Genomic DNA, 23,148 nt, shown 5'->3' with positions numbered 1-23,148 from the left:
CTTATGTGAATCCTTATGAAATTAAATAGTTGACATGTTTTGATGTACTTTTTATACAGCAACCAAAAACCCAGAGACACAGAAAAGACTTGATTGGAAGCACACTCTCCTCTCCTCATCTGATTGAATCAGAAGGCAGTCTGCTGCTTTTTGATAAATCAGAGAATAAAGGAAAAGAAGCAAAAGAAGCACAGCAAGAGAAACCCTCCATTCTTACTTTGGAAGGGATAAGGAAGCTGGCAGGCAGCACCAGTCTTATCCCAGCCTACAGCCAGTCAGTTTATAAAGTCTGAGATGTCTTCAATGGCAAACAATCCATCCCTAGCCCCACAGAGAGAGCTCCATGTTCTTTATTTCCCCCTCCTGGGGGTGTTCTCAGGCCTGGGGGCACAGGCAGGTGAGGAGCAGAGACAGGTGCTTTTCACCCCTTCCTCTCACAGGCATTTCTGCAGAGCTGGTGCTGTGGCAGGGAAGGAGCACTGGCACATCCTGCTGCCATTTGCAGGTGGGTGTTAAATGGGCAGCTCAGTTTGTGTTCTGGGCTAAACTCATTATATTTCAGAGGCAGTGGCAACTTCCCAGGTAGGGAAGAGACCAGAGGCAGTGGCAGCTGCCTCAGTGGGTGAGATTTAAAGAGGTCTCTGCTGGAAAAGCAAATGCAAGAAGCCCCTTTAAGCAAGAATAGCAGAAGACCTGAGGGATCTCTCTTAAAAAGCTGTTTTGAGAAGCTTTTCTAAATCAAAAAAGGCAGCACAATATGCTGATGTTTCAACATGACTGTGTGGGATATCAGCTGAAAAAGCATCAAGAACCAGCAAGTTGCTGCAATTTAGATAGAAAAATACCAGAGAATTCATCTATGTTTTTACATCCACTATATATTTCCTTCAGAGATTCCATATTCTCTCCATGCCACATTAAAATCAGTGGTAACTCCTATAGGGGAGGAGGAAATGAAAGCAAGCTAGCAGATAATATTGGAATGAGCAAAAACTGGGAAGACACAGAAAATAGAGACAAAGCACACATATCCAAAAACAACAAACGGAAAACAAAAGAAAGACTATTAAAAAGGTATAGTGTGGAGATGAAAAGGAAGATAAGACAATGAAAATGCACACAAAGATTAAAAGTAGGCAAGAAGCAAGCAAAAGAAGAGGAAGGTTTTGTATTTATATTTTTTAAATTAGCAATTATTTTATATTTCTATATAAAAAACTCCCAATATATTAGGGCAGTCAGTCATGGTCAGCCCACGACACTGTTTCACATACACATGTAGGATTAATTAAAGACAGAAAAAACCAGGTTACTCTCTTAACCTTTCTGGATTTTCTACAGTTAATAAATTATTGGCCATTTAATGTCTAAATCTGTGCAATTTAAAATGACCAACCAATTCTTTCTGCATTTCACAGAAAGACCAAATAGGGCGTGATGTGCATGGTAGAGTATTAGCTCAGTCTAATTCTTTTTCCAGCAAAGTCTGAAAAGAACTTCTAACCCTTCCCTAAAGGCATAGCTGGTGAATAAGAACATTTTCCTCTGTCTGCTCCTGCCTGCAATGTCTATCTCAGCCTGTCAAGCCACTGGTGGAGCATAAAGCAGCTTCAGACTTCGAGATGGATTCACCTGCTCGCAGGTTATGCCAAGACAGAGGGACCTGCCTCGTTACTGTCTAATACTGATGGATAGCAAAGTTAAATGTTTGAATCAAGCCACTCTTTCACACTGACCCCAGAAAGGAACAAATTAAGCAGGGAGAAGTGGTAAGCAAGCCCACACATGAGTGATGTTTAATTAAAGTAATTCTGTGGGTGGCTGGGTGTGTGGGAAAGCTGAAGAGAGAGATGTGTGGGAAAGGAATGGAAACTTGAGAGTATAAACAGGATTAAAAAAAAGTATTTTCAGGATTGGGGGGTAATAACCCACTAAGCCATCCTTAGCTGAGGCCCACGTGTAGTCATGCAGGAGAGTAAGTTTAGCTCCAGGCACAGACTGGCACTTGAACAGAAAATCAGCTTCATGTTTTAAGGGAGAAGAGAGGAAGCCTCTCTGCATGATCCTCCCAGCTTTTAACTGCACACCTGGTCACTCCTGCAGCTGCCTGTGCTACCTGACCACTCTGACCTCTAATGGAGGGGTGCAGCAAGGGTAAGGATTTTGCTGGATAACCAAGAAGTTACAAACATGTTCTCATCTCCAGGCAATACACAAGTTTATACTGCCATTACAAAGGGCTGGTGAACAGAAATCAACAGCTTCTGATGAAGTTGCAAGCCATTAACAATCAATTATGTCAGTTACAAGAGAATGGAAAACATCATTGGTCTCAGCTAACCTAACACAGCCACTCATGCATGTAGTGAAAATGAGCTAATTTTCACAAAAAAAAGTTCCCTCAAAAGGATCAATTTTAATTACCATGTTGCAGCATGGAGCCAAGATGCAGAAGGTCAAATATAAAAGAAGTTGAAATTGGCTATTTCATCATACCAAGGCCTCCTTTGAAATTTATGCTCAGTGTATTCAGCAAAATGTGCAAAAGTGTTTTTTTCCTAAATAAATACGAATCCAAAGCACAGTCAAGCACAGCCAAAGCAGTTGCATGCCATGGCTACTTAGACTGCAGAGAGAGAAGAAAAAGTCAATAATGTAACACGTAAAATAATTGGTATGGAGAAGTAAAGAGCCCAAGAGACAATACAAAGTACAAGAAAACGTAAAAAACAATATTAGCTGAGCTCTTTCAGGGACAAGCAGGAAGAAAATCCTAAATTGTTTAATTGGTCAATTAAACTTGACAGATTAGAAATTAATTGGCAATGCTTTCAAGAAGAAACTTTTCAAGTTGCAGTATTATGACCATCTCTGGTTAACAATGTGGTTGAAAGACTTCTACAATTTTTTGTGCTTCAAATCAGCCTTAGAGCTGGCTGGAATTACCTGCTGAAGGGATCTCAGAACTGTTAGTGTGCTCTATGAACAACATTCAGAAGGGTGATCAATGGCATTCAGCTAATTTATTTGAGCAAACATGACTAAAGATGACAGAGCATAATTGCTCTCCTTATCCTTAGTTGTGTGGTTTCTTTGGTTTTGTGGAGGAGCTTCAGCTTAAATATTTCACCAAGTTCAAACATGCAAAAATGAGGGAAGTTAAAATCACAATATCTATAAAACCCCACAAAAGCAGAATAATATTTTTTCCGTCTTCTACCTCAACATCATATTTTCAAACTTTTCTTGCTGTGAGAATCAAAAGGTGAAAGAAGCTGAGGTGATACCTAAAGTGAGATCTCAGAAGAGCCCCAGACACACTCCTGTGCAGTCTGGCAGCGTAAGGCTGCTGTCCTCACACCACATGCCCACTCACACAATCACAAAGCCCAAGCTCACTCAGCAACACAGGAAAAACAAGGGTGGTTATTTCTCTTCTTCCCAGCCAAAACAACGAAATACAAACAGGCACTCCATAAACAGCATCGTAGGAAGCAGTGTCAGGTCTGTGTATCCTGGAGGAGAATCTATTTTGGAGCTGGCAGTGCCACGCAGAGGGGCTGAAGTGAGCAGTGTGTTCCTGCCATTCCTCAGCATAAGCACAGGAGCACACGTGGGGCACAGTTGCAAAGCTGGCACGCGGGGCTCTCAGCAAGGAAGCCTCTTAGAAGCAATAATGCCTATGATCAGGAGTCATTACTGTGCCTCACCGCCCCAGCACAGCATTATCTTATCTATTTGGGATGTCAGTTTTGATCTCCTCACTGTGGAGCAGGAGCTGGACCAGGTTTCTTGCTTCTGCAGCTCTGAAGCACTCAGGGTCTCAAACTAAGCTCCTTGAAATATTTCCTTCAAGGAGCAGTTGGGACCAGATATAATAGGTAGTATAAATGAGATAGCACACCATGCTGATAGAATAGCCTGTGCCAGCAGGGTATGATTTAGATGAATAAACACTGCTGTAAGACTTGTCAAAGCATTATCAGCTATCTAGCATACTGGTGGCAAACATCTAGAGACAAAATATGGCATTGAAATAGAATAAAAACTGGGTCATTGATACCAGTTGGCAATACAAAAGGGTCCATGGGGAAATCTGACTTGCAAGACAGCCACTTTGTGGTGTAAATTCCAGTTCCTTCGCAGGGGGAGCACAATGCCATCCTTTAGAGAAGGGATTGGCATGGAACTCTGCTCTGCAGAGAACTTGACTGTGAACCTTTTTGCCTCCCTTACACGCTGCTGCAAGAGCAGCTGATGGACACCTGGGCAGCAAGGAGGACACAGCACTCTGTGTAACATGGAATAGAACTGCATGAACAGCTAATGCAGCCCACATCCCCAGGAGATGGACAGGTCATGGGTGGATAGTAGGAGAGAAAGAGAAGATGAAGGGAGAAAAGAAAGTAGGGGGAAAAAACACTTATACTAATACCTTAAATAAATGACAGAGCAGGAAAAAGAGCTAGTAAAAACCAGAAATATGCTGTAGAAAACTGTAGTAATAATCTACTCTCACCTACAGGCTTAGACAACACACTAAAGCACTTTAAATGCTTCCTACCCCCAACTTTCTTACCCAAATTAATAAGCACAACACAGTAATTGGTACACTAAATCCCCCAAAATACCAGCAAAGGTTGTACATATCTCACTTCCCCAAAACAAAAATGTTCAACATGGTAAATAATTTTGCAGTCCAGAGCATCACTAAGCCTTCACAAATCCTCAGATGAAGAGATGGCTTCTGGACCTTGACCAAAAAAAAGGCACAAATCTGGACAAATTAACACGAAGAAAAGAAAACATCAAACTTACAGGCCATTACATCCCAAAGAATATAAAACATCTCAAGCTATACAGGGCAGATGGCACAACAGACATAATATATAATATAGCAATTATTTTCACACAGAATATCAGGTGCAGTGGATGACACCACAGGAATTTAGGTAGCAACCAAGCTGAAATTTAGTTCTAACAGTGGAGTTAGAGGGAAAGCACCTTATCATCCTTCCAGGGCTGAGGCAAGCCACACCTCTGCACTGCACATCTTCTGCAGGGCTTGAACAGCGCTGCACTCCCTAATGCCATGCTGGCTGCTGATGCTCAACACCTCAGACAAGCACGGGTCACTCCTCCAAGCAAACTGCCTTTTCCCTCAAGATCTCCCATCCAAACACACAACTTATCACACAACTTCTCAGCTTCTGAAGCCTGGTGAAGGGTCAGTCCAAAACAGAGGGACTGCACAATGATCTCATGTTTTATGCAAAAGTAGAATTAAGTTTAAAGCAGCACATTTTTTACATAAACACATAAAACACAGAGCATTTCTGCAACCTCAGCTCTTACCACACTGTTACAGTGACTTCCACTGTTAGTATTATACACTTACAACAGGAAACACTAGAGAAACATTTACTTTACTGTTACCTGCTCCCTTACACATGCCCAGCTAATGACCATTTTATTTACACACACATCTCCTGCTGTCATCAACAGAAGTTGTGCAGGAAAGCCACAGGCAAAAACTGAACAAGTTTTCTTCAGCATTATTTTTGTATAATACAATTGCATCTGTATATGTACACAGGTAAAGGCTGATTTCATAAAATGATTAAACCACGACATTGTCTTACTTAAAAATACTTTAATACACATAACTATTCAATGTAGCACTCCAAACCACTCAACAAAATCATCAGATATGTTACTTTTAGCATAACGTTGTGATAGTTCATAGATGCAACCTTCTAGGAAGAAGCCATTTACTATTTTTGTTAATGCCTTAAAGTATGCTTGATGCTGTGCGTCTCCAAAAGTCTCCCAGCACTTAAATAACCCACTGCTGGTTGATTATTGATTTTGCATATACTCAGATGCACTTCCTCCTTACTCAAAGTTAACAAACACATGGATCCAAAGAAATGAAAACCAGAGATGCATAGAGAAGACTCAAAATAACTTTTGAGAGTATTTTATTACCTACCAATGATTTTATATTATTTCAGCTAAGTCACCCTGTCTTTATTCATTTGCTACCCTTTCAGCACCACAATCAGAGTTAGCAATCCCTGCACACACTATCTGAGCACCTCTTGTTCCAGCACTTACTCTGACAGAATACTGTGTTACACTATTTTATCTAAATAGATTAAAACTGGTCACTGGGAAAGACACTTTCTGGAAGTACAGGAGCGTGTCCAAGAGTACGTGAAGTACTTTTGAACATGAGTTACAAGAGCACTCTGCACAAAACTGCAAACCTGTAATAAAACTGATGATTGGGATTTTGTCAGTTCGTGGCAAGTGGGGATCCTGGCAGTGGCTCCAGCTGGGCTGGGATCACACCCTGGGCTGAAGTTGAGGATTCAAGGGCAGTTGCACAGAACCAGTTTATTTTTATTATTTCTATCTGTATTGGAGTTCAGGTGGCACTAGACTCAGCATGAGATTCAGCTTCAGTGCAGGATTCTTTCAGACAAGAAGAAAGAAGCTGGGGCACTCAGAGAAGGCCTGGGTTGTTTCTCACCTCAGCATGGATTCAGTCCTTCTTGGAGGAGATTAGGTCACTTCTGGCAGTAATTCTACAGTTTAGTATTTAGGAATTCTACAATTGCCCTGCAGTTTTTTTAGGTTCACACTGCAAAATTTTAAGAACCATTTTTAATGGTTTATCCAGCTTCACATGCACATAAATCTGTAAGAAAATTCAAAAACTGGTCTTGCCTCTTAACAGCTTGTCCTTAACCATGGCAGCATTCTTTTGTGAATGACTGGTCAATTGATTATTCTTCTTTCAATGCATAACATAAACATTTCATAAACAGCTTACTGAAAGGAAACTAAGTAAAACCATTGGGACCTACCAAACAAATGTCCCTATGTCCCCACATTAATTCCACTTAAAACTCCTCAACTGGAAATCAACTATTCTCAAAGCCAGGAGGAATTAAAAGAAAAACATACTTTTTCTCCCTCTGCAGTAAAGACCACATAGAGGTACAATGTTGACACAGTGCTATTGAAGCCCTCTTTCATAATAAAACTTATATTATTGAACCTACAGAGAGATGTACACAGCTGGACCCTCATAATGTTACAAAGCCCATGTTAAATCAGCCTGGGATCCATCTGCATATATCTGTTTATAAATGCTCCACAGTTTGCCAAGAGCAATGGCTAATGACACCCACCGTAACAGATTTTAAACCTAGGCACCTGTCATTAAATTGTGCAATATTTGTCTGTACATTTGTAAACCTGACTGATGAACAATGTGTTAAATGTCAGTGCAGATCCATAGATAAACACACTTCTTGGAAACCTGCCTTTTCATTGCAATGTTCTTGAGGGGCAGCATCCACAGCTTTCAATGTAACATTGCAATTTCGAAAAAAATATCTTGTTAAAAACTGAACCATACTAAAACATTCTCAAATAGACCCTAAAGTCAAAAGGAAGGAAATCTAATTCTTTATAAACAGCATGAGAGCTACTTCAGAATGTTCTGTCCATTCCTCTGTAAGAAAGGAGACCAGAATGCAAGGATAGGATCCACAATAAAAAGAGCAAATAACTATACCATATTCCCTGAATATAACAGGTTAGTGGAATTGAAGTGTTATCCTGCAGTGAATGAAAATTCACTCCAAGGGGAAACAGAAGGGAAAAGGTGTCTGACAGGTAAAATACAAGTTGGATATTAGGAAGGCAAAAAGCAAATAAGAGCAGATAGCAAAGGACACAAAACCAAATAACAATAAAGCCTATTTGCATATCAGAAGCAGGAAACTTTGCAGGGAATCATTGGATTTACTGGAGCTGGGATTGAATAGAGCACTTGAAGAAGATAAGGGCATTGCAGACAATCCAAACTATGTCTTTTCACCAGCCTTTGCTATGGAAAATGTTGGGAAAACACATCCCTGACTTCTCTGATAAAGTGACTGACATTTCTTCAAACTGAAAAATCAAAACGGGGTGAGGAAACACAATCAATTGAAAGCAATAAATGATGAGGGATGAGCTCCTGTCCCACTCCCATCGGCTGGTCTTTTACCATTGATTTTAGCACTGTCAGTATTTTACTTCAGGACTGAACAGAAACAGTTTCAAATCATGAAAAGGCTGAGCTGGCCATCACAGTGGATTGTTCAAGTTGCAGCAGTGGTCACAAAAACCAAGCAAAATCAGAGAACATAAAAGAACAAAAAAGGTACAGTAGGAAAGACTATCTTTTTAGTCAATATCCAATCTCTTCTGGAGTATCTATTCAGCTTAGGATTCCTGCTCTAAACCAATGACAGTGGTATTTGACAAGAGTTGGACAACAATCAAAAAGGATTATGGAAGCAAGTTTTAAAAGCTGGAAAGAACCAATAATTTAACTTAGCAAAGAGATGGATAAGAGGAGACACAGTAGAGCTGCAAATAACACTATGAGATACCAGGAAATAGGATGCTCTTCAATTTAAACTTTCTCCCAGTACTGGAGAAAAGAGAAACTCAGAGCAATAAAAAGTTACCAAGTTAAAAATAAAAAGACCAAAACATTTTACTGCATAAACCACAAAAATGTGCTATTAATTCACAAGGATTTCTCTGTCATAATAGCAGGGAATATTCTTCAGTACTTTTGCTCCTGCTTTCCTTTCTTGCTCAACACATATAGAGAAACCAGTGGCGTGGCAACAAAACATAAATTCGCAGAGCTCATTTAAGAGAATGTGCTTTCCTTTTCTTCTTGCCCTAATGCATGAAACCTTTTAGGCTGGGTATGAGCCAGGAAGGAAGGGGAGGTAAGCTGAGGCATGGAGAATGGCTGAGGCAAGGATGAGGACAGCCAGGAGAGGCGTTTCAAGCACTGCCTGCTCTGTGCTCCATCCTGCACATATAACACAGGGGGCTGGTTGATAGCTCAGAAATCTGCCAGCTCTTGGCACTGGATATATTGGGTCCCACTCTAGAATTAAGACAGAAACACTAAACTATCAGTGTGTGAAATTTGTGACTTAAATTACAAGGTAGAGCCATCCAAGGAATCTCTTGCATAATTCATGACACTTCAGAACTTCACATATAAATCAAATAGACGGAAAGTCTATCATTTCTGCTCTGTTTAGCACAGATCCACACACAACTTGGGTAATGGCTGCACAAACAAGCTCTCTAGAAAATACAATATTGCAGACATGCTCTTCACAATACTAATTCACACAGTAAATTTTGTACAGGATCATTCAAGTAATACTTTTATTAAAACAACCTGTGTTGAAAACACAGAGGTCATAAAAATAATCAAATGAGTCTGGTTTGGGTTTTTTGGTTGCTTTCTTTGGCCCCGCAAATGAATGCCTACAAACACTCATTTGCAATTTTTTCCCATATTGGACTTAATTAAAATTTATGCTGTGATTCATGGGCTGGCTATTAATCATTTTGTCTAACACTCTTGAAAATGAAACTCCAGGTTCTACAAAGCCCAACACTTACTAAGAAGCTCCAAAACCAGTGAAAACACATTCTCCAGGTTCAACAGCAAACTGACAGACTTTCAACCTTAACGCGGTGACTGAGCCTAACGCAAATGAAGCGTGTCAAGGAAAAATATTATTGATAAATACACATGAAACACAGAGCTGTAGAAAGAGCAGTAACCTTGACTTACTGTGGCTGTGCCGGAGACAGTTTGTGCATTTGTGTCAGCTGCACTCTGTTCGGAGTGTGTCTGAGCAGGAGGGTACATGTTTAACGTGTGCTCTGGAACAGTGGTTTGGCCTGTGTAGTCTGGAGCTGGATGCGGATGTGGGGCTGTGTATTCTGCAGGGATACCGTTCTGAGGTGGAGCAAACTGGGCTGAGGCATAAGGCTGTGCCATTGTGTCAGGAGGTGCTGTAGCTTCCTGATTACCCTGTGAAAATCAAAGGGAAAAAAAAAATAATAAAAAAAGGAAGAAACGTGGCGTGAGAGAAAATAAGCGAAGGTCCTGCACCCGTAACGCGGAGAGCAATGAGAGCATCCTGGCCTGAAAAGGGCACAGTGCTGGCTTCCTGAGGAGAGTATTTCTTATCTGCATTAAATGCATTTTGCTAACCCTATTAAATATTATTATAATTAGACAAACAAATCTCCTGCTCGCTGGATAATTATAGACTAGTCTTGAAGCGGGAAAGGTCAGTGAAATCTGCCTGCACTAATGATGCCTCAACTCAGACAAGGAAGAGGGACAAAGCCAGTTAATTCCAAAGGTTCCTGAACCAGCACAGAGCTGGGGTAAGCTCAGCCCCCAATCTGTGAACACTCTGACTGACCATTTACAGAACACAATACAGGCGACTAAACACAGGGCAGAGAATTTGGGTGCACACTGTTAACAAACACCAAAAATACCAATGCGAAATAATGCCCTGAGATATTAAGAGTACTTTGAGGTACTCTGCATTGAGCAATTGCATGGCACAAACGCAAAATAATAATGAGATCCAGCCAAAATATTAAGTATTTGAATCTAAAAGGGCATCAGTTCAAAACCTTAAATAACATAAAAGAAAAACCTATGTTGAGACAAATAGATTTAAGAACTTTAAAGGTTTTATATTTTAAGACAACAGTATTTCATGTTTCATTTCTGTATCACAATTAACCTATAGCATTAATAGCACTACCCTTATGTCTTTATAGAAAGAGCCCTATTTCCATTTGATATAATAAAGAATAGCCAAGTCTGTTAATTTATCAATTGGAAAGCTTCTCACTAAATGCCTTGCTCACACCGAAAAGCAATAATTCTAGAGGAGGAAATGTACACTACAGTCTTTCTGAACCTATATGAAAAATGTCCAAAACGGGATTTTGCCTGAGACAGCATTAGAGGCCATTAGTGCAGGGACTATCCCAACCTCAGATAAACTAATTTACAAAATAAAATTATCTCACTGAAGTAGCAAGGAACGTAAAAATGCACAGTTAAAATTTAATGACTTTTCAAACTACTCCATCATTCTCCCACCAATGCATGCACCTGCCCAGGACTACTGCAGGGATTATATTTGTACTTATCAGTCCATGATTTCCTAATTTAAAATGGGCTGCATGAATAAAAGACATTCTTCTGCACTTTGTACTTAAGGGCATTTCCAGGAAATTTCAACTAATTCAGACATAAGTTTTCTGACCTAAACTCATCCTAAGCTCAAGAGCTTTTAAGAATTCACACAGGAGTTAAGTCTTGCTACTTGAAAGGCTTAAAAGAGAAAACTGAATTGTCCTTTGTAAAAGGCATTCACTGTGTCCTAAAAAAATAGAACGTTATAATAGCAATCAAACTCTCTCCAATTTTAATCCCGTTTTTGCTGCTGGTTTAGTGTATGGCCTAGAGCAAGTGGCTTCCATTGCTTCACTCAACCATCTCGAGCAGGAAGCCAGTATCATTTACTGACTTTACAGGGTTAAGTCACTAAGATTTGTTTGCATATCTACAACCTTAGCAAGGTTAATGCTGCACAGAAACGGGCCATGCTAAATTTCTGTAGAGGTTAAAAATTCTTGTAAATGTGTACTTTTACCCTCTAATATTAAAATGCTCAAGTTCCTTTCTTATTTCTTTTACCTACTATTTCACTACTAAAAAAAAATTAAAATCCAGATGAAGCAAAATCCAGGAATGACTGGATTACACCAGAGGCATTCATTAAATGTTAAAGAAGTACTTTCAAAACTTGTGTGGGAGCAGCTGACCTTAAATTTTTTAATCAGCTGTTTCAGGAGGGACTTGAGCAAGGGGTAGGAATGAACAAAAGCAGATCCTGATTTTGCCTCTATAAGCGTTTTCACTGTGCTGGTTTTGAAACACAGGAGCTGGTTAGTGCTGGTCCTTGAGCTATTCCTTCCTGTCAGATGCTAAACACGGCCTCAGAGTCAGCAGCTGTTGAAAAAGAGCAGCAATGGCCACAGAGGGACCAAGGGGTGATGTCCAGGTGCATTTCATCTAAAGGGTTTTGTACCACCTCCAGCCCTAAACCAGATGTTGCTGAGACCCCCCACTGTTTCTCATTAACCTTGACAGCAGTTCCATGAGGACCCTCATTAATATTCAAAGCATCCACACCTAGTGCTAATTAAGCTCATATTTAATTAAGAGGGTTTAACTTTTCTATTATTTTTACCAGCAACTCCTAACTTTTTAGATTTATCACAAAATGGCAAATTGCACTGGCAATTTCAGAATCTCCACACTGCTGAGACTCTTCTACCTCTCCATAAGACTTGTTCAGCTGAGGTCTGGCTCACTTATTATTACTGAGACCCTATTAATAAACACACAATGAAGGGTCAGGGATTTTTTTTCTTTTCTTTTCTACTAACTTATACATACTCAGAGATTTACAGCCTTGCCATCGAGGAAACCAACCCCAGTATGCTTCCAGCAGAAAACTGACACACAAGATTATCAGTGCAGGCTCTGCAGGTTCATTTAATTGTTGGAAGACAGGGGACATTAAAGAAATTAAACTTGCACATGCTACTGCAGGCCCTAACTTTAAAATTATAGTGACAATAAATCTGAGATGTTCATCCCTTAAAATAAGTGACTACTGAAGCCTTTCCTAACCTTTAAAATTAGTGTGGATTTATTATTCATAATTAATTCAACAGACAGGATATTGCAATGTAATATAAAAGCATGTATGTTTAAACAAGTTCTTTATTATTTACTTGGCTTGTAATAACCAAAACCAATTGTATAAAATACTAATTTCAGTCAAGAACAATGAAGTGTCAGCTGTCACATATTTGTACATATATGTGGTTGATGGAAACCCCAGACTACACAACAGATACCCTTGAACAGATCTTAAGGAACCAAAAATTCTTTAAATAGAATCACCTAAACTGCTCCTTTATTGTGCCCTTTAAAATACAATGAACTGAAATGAATAAAAGAAATAATAAATTTTAATGCATTAAGTTGAAAATATGAAATGGCTCTAAAAGCAAGAGGAAATATTGATCCTAAATTAGCCTATGAACTCAGGTATTAGAGTAATTTCAAAGCTGTGCATGACAGTACACAGGCATGGCTTAATACCACCTAGGCAACAGAAGTTGTCCCTTCAGACTCACTTCCAAGTATCTTTAAGATTAAATGACCCCTTAATGCTCACTTTGTGCATGGCTTTTTAAAAAAGTGGTTGTTGGCAACAGCAAGGAGAACAAAGGATGGCAGACAGTCAGGCTCTGCTAAATGTTCTGGCCCGAGTCTTAATGAAAACCACATTTCAACTGAAAAATATGCTTTACGTGGCAGTGTATAAAATCAAATTTATTGCTTTCTGGTTAAATGTTGAACTCTAAAGAACCAAATAAATGGATTCTGATGAGGTAGGTAAGTGAAGGTTCTCCTATTTTATCCATATTACCCCATTTGAAGAAAAGCTTAGAATTTAAACTGCTCTTATCTCAGATGCCTTTTCAGCATCTCCTGCTCTGAAAGGATTTAATAATTAAGAAATGTATAAAAAGTGTAAAAACATAATAAAGCAAGCTTGTTATGTTTGTACACAAAGGGGAGAGCACAGAAAACATTGCTTATGCAGTGTTCCTTTTTTTAAAAAAATACATTTGCAGCATAAAAATGTATTCAATGAAAACCTTTCTGCTTGCCTGCATTTTGAAGTCGAACTCGCAGTTTATTGTTTGTTTTGCTTTATTTTCTGTTTGGTGCCTTTTGTTTCTTTGGCAAGAGATATTTCACATTTAGAGAAAGCCTCCTGTACTGTAGTTAAATGAGCCAAACTGCATCGTATCCTTAGGGCACAGAAACAAAGAAGAAAAATGCAACATTTCTGTGCGAACCTGCTGGTTCTAAGGGCTCGGTTACATCCATCAAGCACATGATTCCCTGCAGCTAACCCTCCTTCAGACTTTTAGCATCAAAACATGTGTTAGAGGTCCTGCATGCAGTGGTGCTTGTAAGGACTGCCCTGGCTTGACTAAAAACCAAGAGTTCCAAGTGCAAATAAAAGTGCAAATACCTGCTGTACCATGGTGCTGCCTCTGTTCTCCGTGCACTGAGCAGCTGCTCTGGTGCCACGCCGTGCAGCACGTGCCCAAGAGGAGCATCAGTGCAGGCTGGGGCGTGTGAGGGTGCAGGGAGTGCAGGGATGAGGAGATGGGGGTGCAGGGCTCGCTGCCCTCCCTGCACCATCCGACTGCTCCCAAAACCTGATCCAGATGGGCTCCTGCCGCGCCGGCCGCGCCCCATCAGTCACAGCAGCCACTCCTCTGGCTCCTGCTCCTGGAGAGCACCACTGAGCAGATGATTGCACAGAGAAGGAGGGAAAACACAGCTTGACTACATTAATAGCTGCTTAAAAAACATTGGAAATGCTACTATGGAAGTTGCCGGAAGCTGAAGGGTTTTGTTTCAAAATTAACACGGTTGTATTCAGAGTTCCAAAACACCCTAAACTTCCAGGGCTCTGGCTTTGTGATAGCTGCAATGTCCAGCTCAATGTGCATTTCTATGGGATTAATTCCTCTTCCATGTGGAAAAGTTAATAACAAGGTTCTGATTTTAAAATTGCTGAACGCCGCAAGCAAACCGTCCATACTGAACAAGCCTGGTTTAGATTAAATGTACTTTATCCTTCCATTCAAATGAAATATTGTTTCCTTTTTTGTTTCATCCCTCTCGCTTAGCAGGGGAAATATTTCACAAGAGCTTCCAAGGTTTAGTTCTGTGAGGTGCTTTAAGCAACCTAATGATTCACTGTTAAAGGAACTTTCCTAGATGCTCCAGAGATAGCTTCAAAATGATTGAATTTCTGTCTAAAGAAATAAAGAAAATAACAAAAAACCCTAAAACCCCAAAACAAACCAAAAAAAACCTGAGAAGATTCAGACAGTCCCAAAGAATACACATTTATTGCCACTCCGTTGCAGACTGCCTACAGACATCAGGGTTCAGAAGCAGGGCAGACACCTAACACTGGAATTATTCTAACCAGCCTTCCAATTCTAAGGGGCAGACAGAACAACAAACAGTCATCAATTCATCATTAAACTTATATTCCAAATGAAATATATTTGAATTCTTTAAAGTGGCAGTGTAATTCTTCCAGACTTGTTGCTGGCACTCCCCAGTTAATGCTAATAAAAGCAGCCACTTTGGATTTTTCAGAAGGAATCGGACATCCAACCACACCAGACTGATAATCACAACTGACTGTCTCTGCGAGCTTTCTCTGTTGTAGCTTAATTATCTGACCAGGCCACTTGACTCGCATCATTTGCTTCTGCAATCACACAAAATGAATGCTCCAGCCACCTCTCTTCTTTGGAAGGTTCAGGACAAAGCCAAATTCAGCTTTCAAAAGTAAGAAAGATAATCCAGAGTAACCTTTTTCAGAGAGTAGAGGGGGAAAACATAACAATAAGCAAGCAGAAGAGAATTTCTTTACTCCCTTAGCAGGAAAGTACCATTTCATTTCTCCCATTCCAGAGGAACATTTACTTCTGGTCTTTTTTACATGTAACATACTGTATTCCAATAAAAGTCTGTGCTCTTGCTGCTGCTGCATATGTGTTTGATAACAACATGTTCACTTTGTGTCATGCCTGAGGTATGGAACAGACCAGCAACTGAAACCTCCAGACAGCCTGCAAAGGACATTTACTTACATTTCACTGAAAGCAGCAAACCACTTGCCAAAACACTCTGAATTCCTGCCTGAATTCAATAGCACATAATATGGACACACCAATACACACAGAGAAAACTTTCCCTCCAACACCTTCACTCATTCCAGTTGCTGAAACTTTGGACTGCTTTTATGATGCTGTAATTTATTACCAGAGCATTCCTTATCCTACATGGCAAATCTTTTCCCTGCTGTATCCAATGGCCCAAGTGGACATGACTCTGCCACACTGTTTGGTTTTGCTTCCACATCAACACCTAAATCTTTCTTTTTAGGCTTTCTGCCTCTCCCTCACTTTCTCCACCTCTGACTCTTAAGGGCTTTCCAACTGCTGCTCAACCTTGTATTCCATCAACGAATATTTCCCTTGGAAAAATTTTTATGTCACATTTGAAAAATAAGTCTCCAAAATGGCCTTAAGAGCCTTATAGCAAGAACTCAGGTATATCCACAATGAGAATTGATTCTTAAAACTTCCTAAAAAAAGTATAAAGTATCAAAGGATTTTGTCATTATCCACAAGTCAGTATAGCCAACTCCATCTCATTTGTTACACCTTTACTAGAGCATACTGAGGATGATGCAGCACCCCTGTACCCAAACAGCAGGGAAGGAGGGCAAAAATAAAGGGTTGGATTGTTAATGTAAAAGGTGCATGAAAAGCCATTGGGAATACTGGCTTTTAAAAGGAGTAGCAGTCAACCTCTAGAAGTATAACTCAGCTATGAGTTCAAGCCCTTGGGCATCAAGACCAGATCCAAAACTGTTGAACAAAAGACATATGGGAAGTGTCAGAATGCAAATTCACACAGGACAGCAAACAGGGAGCAGCCATGGGGCTCTGCAGAAGCTGCAGGAGTGGGCTGACAAGAACCTGGCCAAGTCCTGCTCTTGGGACAGGATAATCCCTCACACTGCCCAGGCCCTGCCTGCCTGGCCAGAGAGCAGCTCTGCAGAAAAGGATGAGTCCTGGTGAGCAGAGCTGGGTACCAAGCAGCGCTCTGCCTTCAGGCAGCAAATGTGAACTGCTCTGCAGGCTGCATTGGCAAAGGGTGGTCAGCGAGGTGAGGAAAGGGATCATTCCTCCCTGCACAGCACTTGGGAGAGCATCTGGAACACCAGTCTGGAGTGCCTCAGGACAGGAGATGTGTTTGGGAGCTTAGTGGGGGTTGCCAGCGCACATGACAGAGGCTGAGGAGCTGGCTCAGCATCGCCTGCACAAGGGAGGGCTCAGAAAACTTAACTGCATCTTCTTCCACTTAACCAAAGGTTACAGGCACAGAACCTGCAGGTACAGAGCGACAGAACAAGGAGCAAGAGCTAAAAGTTGCTGAAAGGTAAATTCTGGTCGGCTCTAAAGAATCAGATAATGAATATGAGGGAAGTTAAGCCCAGGAAAATGCTGCTCAGAGAGGTTATGGCATCCTGAGACTTTCAAACCTGAACTCTGAAAGGCCCTGAGCAACCTAATCTGTGTAGTTACCCTTGATTTAAAAGGGATATTGGGACTAGATGGTTTCTGAAGTTCTCTTTCAATCTGAATCATTCTGTGATTCCATGTGGTTTCAACAGCAGCAGAATAGCTTCAAAATGGATTTTTTACTTTTATCCTATTTGATGACTTTCTTCATAAAGGATTTACTGAGAAGGGACTAGTTACAACTTCTAGCCTGTTTCTGTCCTCAAGAAACAAGGTCTCAGTTCTTTGAGATGTATTTGCAATGTTTCCTTAGAAAAATGCATTTTGGTTTGTTTAATCCACAGCCAGGGCAGTATGGAAGTGGCATTTCTTACAGTGCAGGCAAGATGAATTTCACAAATTATTTATTTTAATGCTGTGAACTATGGCATGTTTTCATTTCCTGCCAAACATTACCATTCTCAGCAGAAGCAGAGGAACACTGCCTTACACCTCCATAGAAAGGAGTTTTCTCTGCCTTCTGCATGACCTCCAAAACAATAACTACAGCCATACACATTTTCCAATTTTATCTGCCTTTTTTCTTCTGAAATAAAATTCATTTCAAAGATTAATTTATCAAAAACCACTGCTGCCTTTAAAGCTGGGTTGTAACAAAACTAGTACATCCATTTTCTTATTTTTCTAATGAAGTGATTAAATAAAAAATTTTAATTTTTTTTTTCCTTTACTGCAACACTGAAGATATGAGACATACCAAGCCAGGTGACAAACCATGCTTATACAGCAAGACTGTGTCTGGTCCAGACATAACCCTGCATTGTGCTTTGTAACCCACTGAGACAGTTCCTGCCTTGTAACCCACACACAGCCACAGATATTTCCAGAATTTGAGTCAAAAAACTTCTCTAAATGACACCTTACAGGTAAAGGATTAAACTCTGCAAAGGTTTGGAGTCTGCACAGAAAACTGAGCACATTCAAATTCAAAACCAGTTGCAGGTTTTCAACAGATTATTTCTAGAAATCTGGTAAGTTCTTATAACATAGCTAAAATTATTCGTTCAAGATTTGTAGCAAGTAGAATTCAACACCTCAATTTTAGTTTACTTCCAAAGAAAACATGACTAAATTTTTCAGGAGTTTTGGACTAGATACAGCTGGTTCTTAAAAGTGCCTAAATGGAGCAATTGGATCTCATTGATATTAATAGCTGTCACCAAGTTACTCCCAATTTAGAGATGCCACCTCATCAGAGTTTCGGTTAGCCTTGCGATGGACACACCATGGGATAGAACCAAGTATTTACCAGATCTGTCAGCCACAGAAAGTGATGAACCTACAGCCACGTGCTGAAAACACATTCTTGAGAGTCACTTGTGCCAGAGAGACATGATCAGAGTTTCATGCTACCTAATTAGTGATTAGATGGTGTTAGATAAACCAAATACCAGGCAGGATGAGGGAAGGGTGCCACAAGGATCACACAGAGACCAAGAACACAGGACTGGAGACCTCTGCAGATCTCCAAGTGCTTCTCAAAGGCAGGGGTGAAGTGGCTGCAGCCAATGAGCAGAGCCTGAGGGCAGCAGCACTCAGTGAGTTTGATCTGCCAGTGTCACCTCTTCGAACTGGACACTTCAAGGGACCTCTCTTAACCGGGGGGCACAATCTTTCACTGCTGCCAAGAAAGGGGACATTTCTCTTCATAATCCTCACAGTGAATCATTTCCTAGGGCAGCACCACAGTTCATCCATCATGTGTGCTACAGGGCCAGCCTCAGTATCACAAATGGGAGAACATTACTTGACTCACCTGAAACAAAACAAGGAACACAGTCAGTGAGTGAGGGAAATGAGAATGCAATGCCATAAGCTGCCTTAAGCAGCAAAGCTGACAGATCATCCCTGCTCAGCTATTTGGATTTGGGGCTGTTTTGGAAGCCAGAATGAGCCGGGTTAAATGACGACAATTCCTGCAAAACTGTGCCAAATGATCAAACACAAGCTGGTTTGTTTTGTTTTACTTTGCTTAAACCAGGTAAATTTAAGAGTTTCATTTATGTGGTAAGCTCCATAAAGACAATGACATGACTGACTTTGGGAATTTGGAGGAAGACCAGGAAAGTCAACAGCGGAGTTATAAAATTGGGCTTCAGAAAAACAGACTTCAGTATATCCAGGGAAATGTTATGAATCCCTAAGGTTTATCCAGGAGTGGAAACAGTCCAAGGTAGCTGCCTGACTGAGATGCTGATTAAAGAGAACTTCAGCATGCAGGAACAAACCATTCGTTAGGCAAGAAGATGCTTAGCAGGCTTACATGGCTATGAAGAAGGTTAATGAAGACAGACACAAAATGGGAGCTTACAAGTCACAGAGTCAAGGTTTGGCAACAAAAGAGAAGCACAGAAGTACTGCTCAGGCACTTGAAGACAAAAATAGGAAGGTTTTTTTAGTCCAGCCTAGCTAAAAGTAAGACATTCTTAAATCAAAGACATTAAGGGCGACAAGAAAGGATTTTTTCCAGGAAAACAAACAAACAATCTAGACATTAACTATTTAACACTGCTTTCAGAGAATGTCTGTTTCCAGTCTCTGTTGAAGATTTCCACCATTTTGTTATTTACAATGGAACATAGATGACCTGAGCTGTAATGACCAGCTACCACAGCAATGCCGCCTTGTTTAACGCCAGTTAAAGCAGCACTCATTTTTTTGGCACTGAAATTAAATGATGGAACATGATCGCTGATGTTATTTACTCCTAAGATTAAAATGACAATCAAAATATCATTGGGCACAAGGAACAGACAGCTTGGCTTCCTGCCTCAGCCACACTTAGCTATGCTTGTTTATCACCAAGATCATTTGCATACTTCAGTGGATGTTTATGTTAAGATGCTGTTGTAGCATTACCAAGGAACTGTTTATCCAACAATGTTTGTCATCAGCAACCTAGGCCACAGTACTGAAGGAAGGTAAAGACCTCAACGAGGAGGCAAAAAAGGCACTTAGATGTGTTTATGCAAAGCAAAATATATTTCTAAACAGTGCTGAATGTCACAACTGCTTAAAACAAACAAAAATCGATTAATAGTTTGTTACAAGGAATCTCCAGTTGTGAAGTAAACAAACAGAATCCTTTAATAGTTCCTATAGCAAAGACTTTCACTGACTATACTGACTTGCAAGTTCTATTTTAAATCTCTAAAAAGCTTATTTTACTATTAAAGGAATAGCAAATTTGTCCTTGTACCTTCATTTCCACAGTCCCACAGAATAAGGACTAAAACTGGTCTCAAATCCGCAAATCTATATGGCCTCTCCCTGCACATCTCCTTTGGAGATTTATTTTACTACTGGACTTTCTTCACAAGACTGAACATATTCATATGACAGTAAATCTTGCTGCAAAGCTGGTCTCTGCCTGTGCTACAGGTGCTTAACCCTGGTAGGTTCAAAAAAACCCATTGCTTGGAACAATAAATATATTGTGGGACTGGATGAAAATTACCTTTCCCAGTTTATAGATTTATTTCGTAAGGAAGGGGTGGCAGAAGGAGAGGCATCTCCAAAACTGAAACAGCACTGAGAAAAGCTCTGGCATGTTGAGCAGAAGCATATGGCTAATTTACAGCAACCACATCCAGCAGCGTTTGTGTTTGCACAGTGCAGGGGCCTGGACAACAGCCACAGCATCCACGCTCCAGAATTAGTGAAAACACACACACCACTTCTGAGAGAGAAAAGTTATAGTCTGGAAACTGTTTATAATCAATGTGAACTGGCTGGCTTTTATAGTAGAACATTAGATTAAATAAGATACCAAAAATATTGAAGCAGTTCTGCATTTGCTGAGTGCGCACCCAGTGAGATGGAGAATTGAGCAAATGCCTTTGCATTTTAGCTGCAGAAGAAATTCAGATTAGATGCTGCTACACAGGAATTGATAGCAAGTAGGTATTCAATCAGAAAAGTGGTCTTCTTTTAAATATTGCAATCACATGGTATAGTACATCACTTGTGTCAAGTTAAATTTAATCATTTCAGTGTACTTAAAGGAAAAAACTTGAATACCTGCTCATATACCCATGCCAAAAGGGATTATATGAGACTTTATGAAGCCTTTTCTTTTTATTTAATATTCTGATATCTATATAGAACAATTTTGGTATGTATTATACCCTCAAACTAATCTGTTCCATTGTCATTTTAAAGCACAGCGAATATTCCTGAACTTACGATGACAGCATCATGTGTCCTGCCAATTACTGATGTGCTCCCATGTAACAGCAAAGGCATTTTCCTTGGAACAGTAAAAGGCATAAGGAGTGCTGCTAATTTTCCTGAGAGTAAAACAAGATCATAATCTGCTTTTAAATGTGTGAAGAATACATTTAAAAAGGAACAATAATCTATGTAGTCACTAATACTCTCAGATTTTTGTCAGATTTAGAATCAGGGATGTGAAGGTTTGTGCTGTGGAAAAGGTGTCTGAACAATGCAATACACAAACTGAATGGTTTTTACTGAAATGCACTTTTTCTACATAAATTTAATGGCTTATCTGAACAACAACAAAAAATGATCACTATATAATCCATCAGAAATAAACCAGTTTTCAGTTGCCAGAGACTAAATACAATAAAAACTGAAACATGAATTGAATTCTGGGAAAGCAATCAAAACTGTTTAGTGACACATATGTCAGGCATGCACTTAGACTGTCTCAGTCCACCTCAGAATACAGGAAGACTGAATGGATAAAATTCAGGATGTAAAACAGGGACCTAAAAGGCACAACCCACCTCGACAAATGCACTGGGTCTATTTTGTCAACCTTCTAGTGAATTCTCCTCTCTTCTTATGATCCTGATTCACTTTTCCCAACACTTTAAACCTCTTATGCCCCTCTCCCTCTTCTTCATGTTGTCCTTTACTAGATCTTACATCTACTACATCCTCTTTCTACACCTACCCACACCAACCTGATCCTCCCCTTTAGTATTTACTGCAGCAATTGAGGGTGCAGGAGGTACAAAACGTTATCTGATTGACATGGGAATACATTATTCTGCCTAAGTTACTGAATGAAAAGCAAGGGATGACCTCCACATGTATCTTAACTTTGATGCAAAATACCTCATGTAATTGGGAGCTGTTCTGAACACAATCAGGTTACAGGACTGGTGTAATATAAAGTACTTTTTCATCTGCTCTCATTTATTCCAGATACTGTTGTAGCCAAGTGAACCAGGATTTGGAGGGTGAAAATATATTATGGAACTTGACACAACCTTGGAAATACCAGTTTGGTCTTGATGAAAGGGTGAGTATGTTAACTTATACTTAAATAGTGCATCTATATATACAAATATATATTGTGTAAATAACCACAAAGGGTTCACTGCTCCTTGGACGACTTCATGTATGAACAAAAACGCTCCATGTTTAAAATAGATTCCTAAATTTTACAGCTACTAATATGTCCCCTGCCAACAGTTCAAAAGAATAGGGGGTGGGGGGGGAAGAAAAATTAAAAATCAAATCAGCTAATTTCAGTTAATAAAAGGTCAAAATTGAAATTTAAATGCTCCAATAAAAAGGTCTGCAGTTACTAACAGCATCAATTAAGAAAAGCAATGCACATTAAATTCAATTCTCGTGTCACACACACATATGTGTGTTCATGACATCAAACTAAGAACCAAATTCAATATAGACTTATGAAGCATAGTAAATGAATCTGAATATGTTGTTTGCTAATAAGGATTATGAAACAAAATTCTCAAATTATTATTTTAACTTCATTCTAGTAACACAGATTGAACACCAGTTAAACAACCTAAACTCAAGGCCTCTCACACGCTTCAGAAGCAAACAAATTATGATATAAAATATTTCCAATTAAACAGAGACTATGACATTAATTCAGACAATTCAAGTAGTGCACATTGCAAAAGACTCTATTGCTCTATGCAGAAAAATGAGAGCAATGGTGAAGCTGCCCTGAACTTA

General features: G+C 39.8%; 1 protein-coding gene across 30 annotated transcripts in view; it reads right to left on the bottom strand.

Moving 5' to 3' along the window:
* The window catches only part of RBFOX1 (RNA binding fox-1 homolog 1), a 1,131,477-nt gene that overhangs the window by 115,692 nt on the left and 992,637 nt on the right, over positions 1-23,148 (bottom strand). For 29 of the 30 annotated variants that reach the window (XM_033073813.1, XM_033073810.1, XM_033073809.1 and 26 more), the window contains one exon: positions 9,674-9,916. The exons of the other annotated variant lie outside the window; for it this stretch is intronic. In XM_033073813.1, coding sequence (XP_032929704.1) covers positions 9,674-9,916 — 243 coding nt within the window. The remainder of the gene's footprint in view (positions 1-9,673; positions 9,917-23,148) is intronic. 30 annotated transcript variants of the gene reach the window in all.

The sequence above is a fragment of the Catharus ustulatus genome, chromosome 16 (genome assembly GCF_009819885.2).
Source record: "Catharus ustulatus isolate bCatUst1 chromosome 16, bCatUst1.pri.v2, whole genome shotgun sequence".
NCBI lineage: Eukaryota > Metazoa > Chordata > Aves > Passeriformes > Turdidae > Catharus > Catharus ustulatus.
Note: the sequence above shows the minus strand (reverse complement) of the source record. Positions and strands in the feature narration are given on the sequence as shown.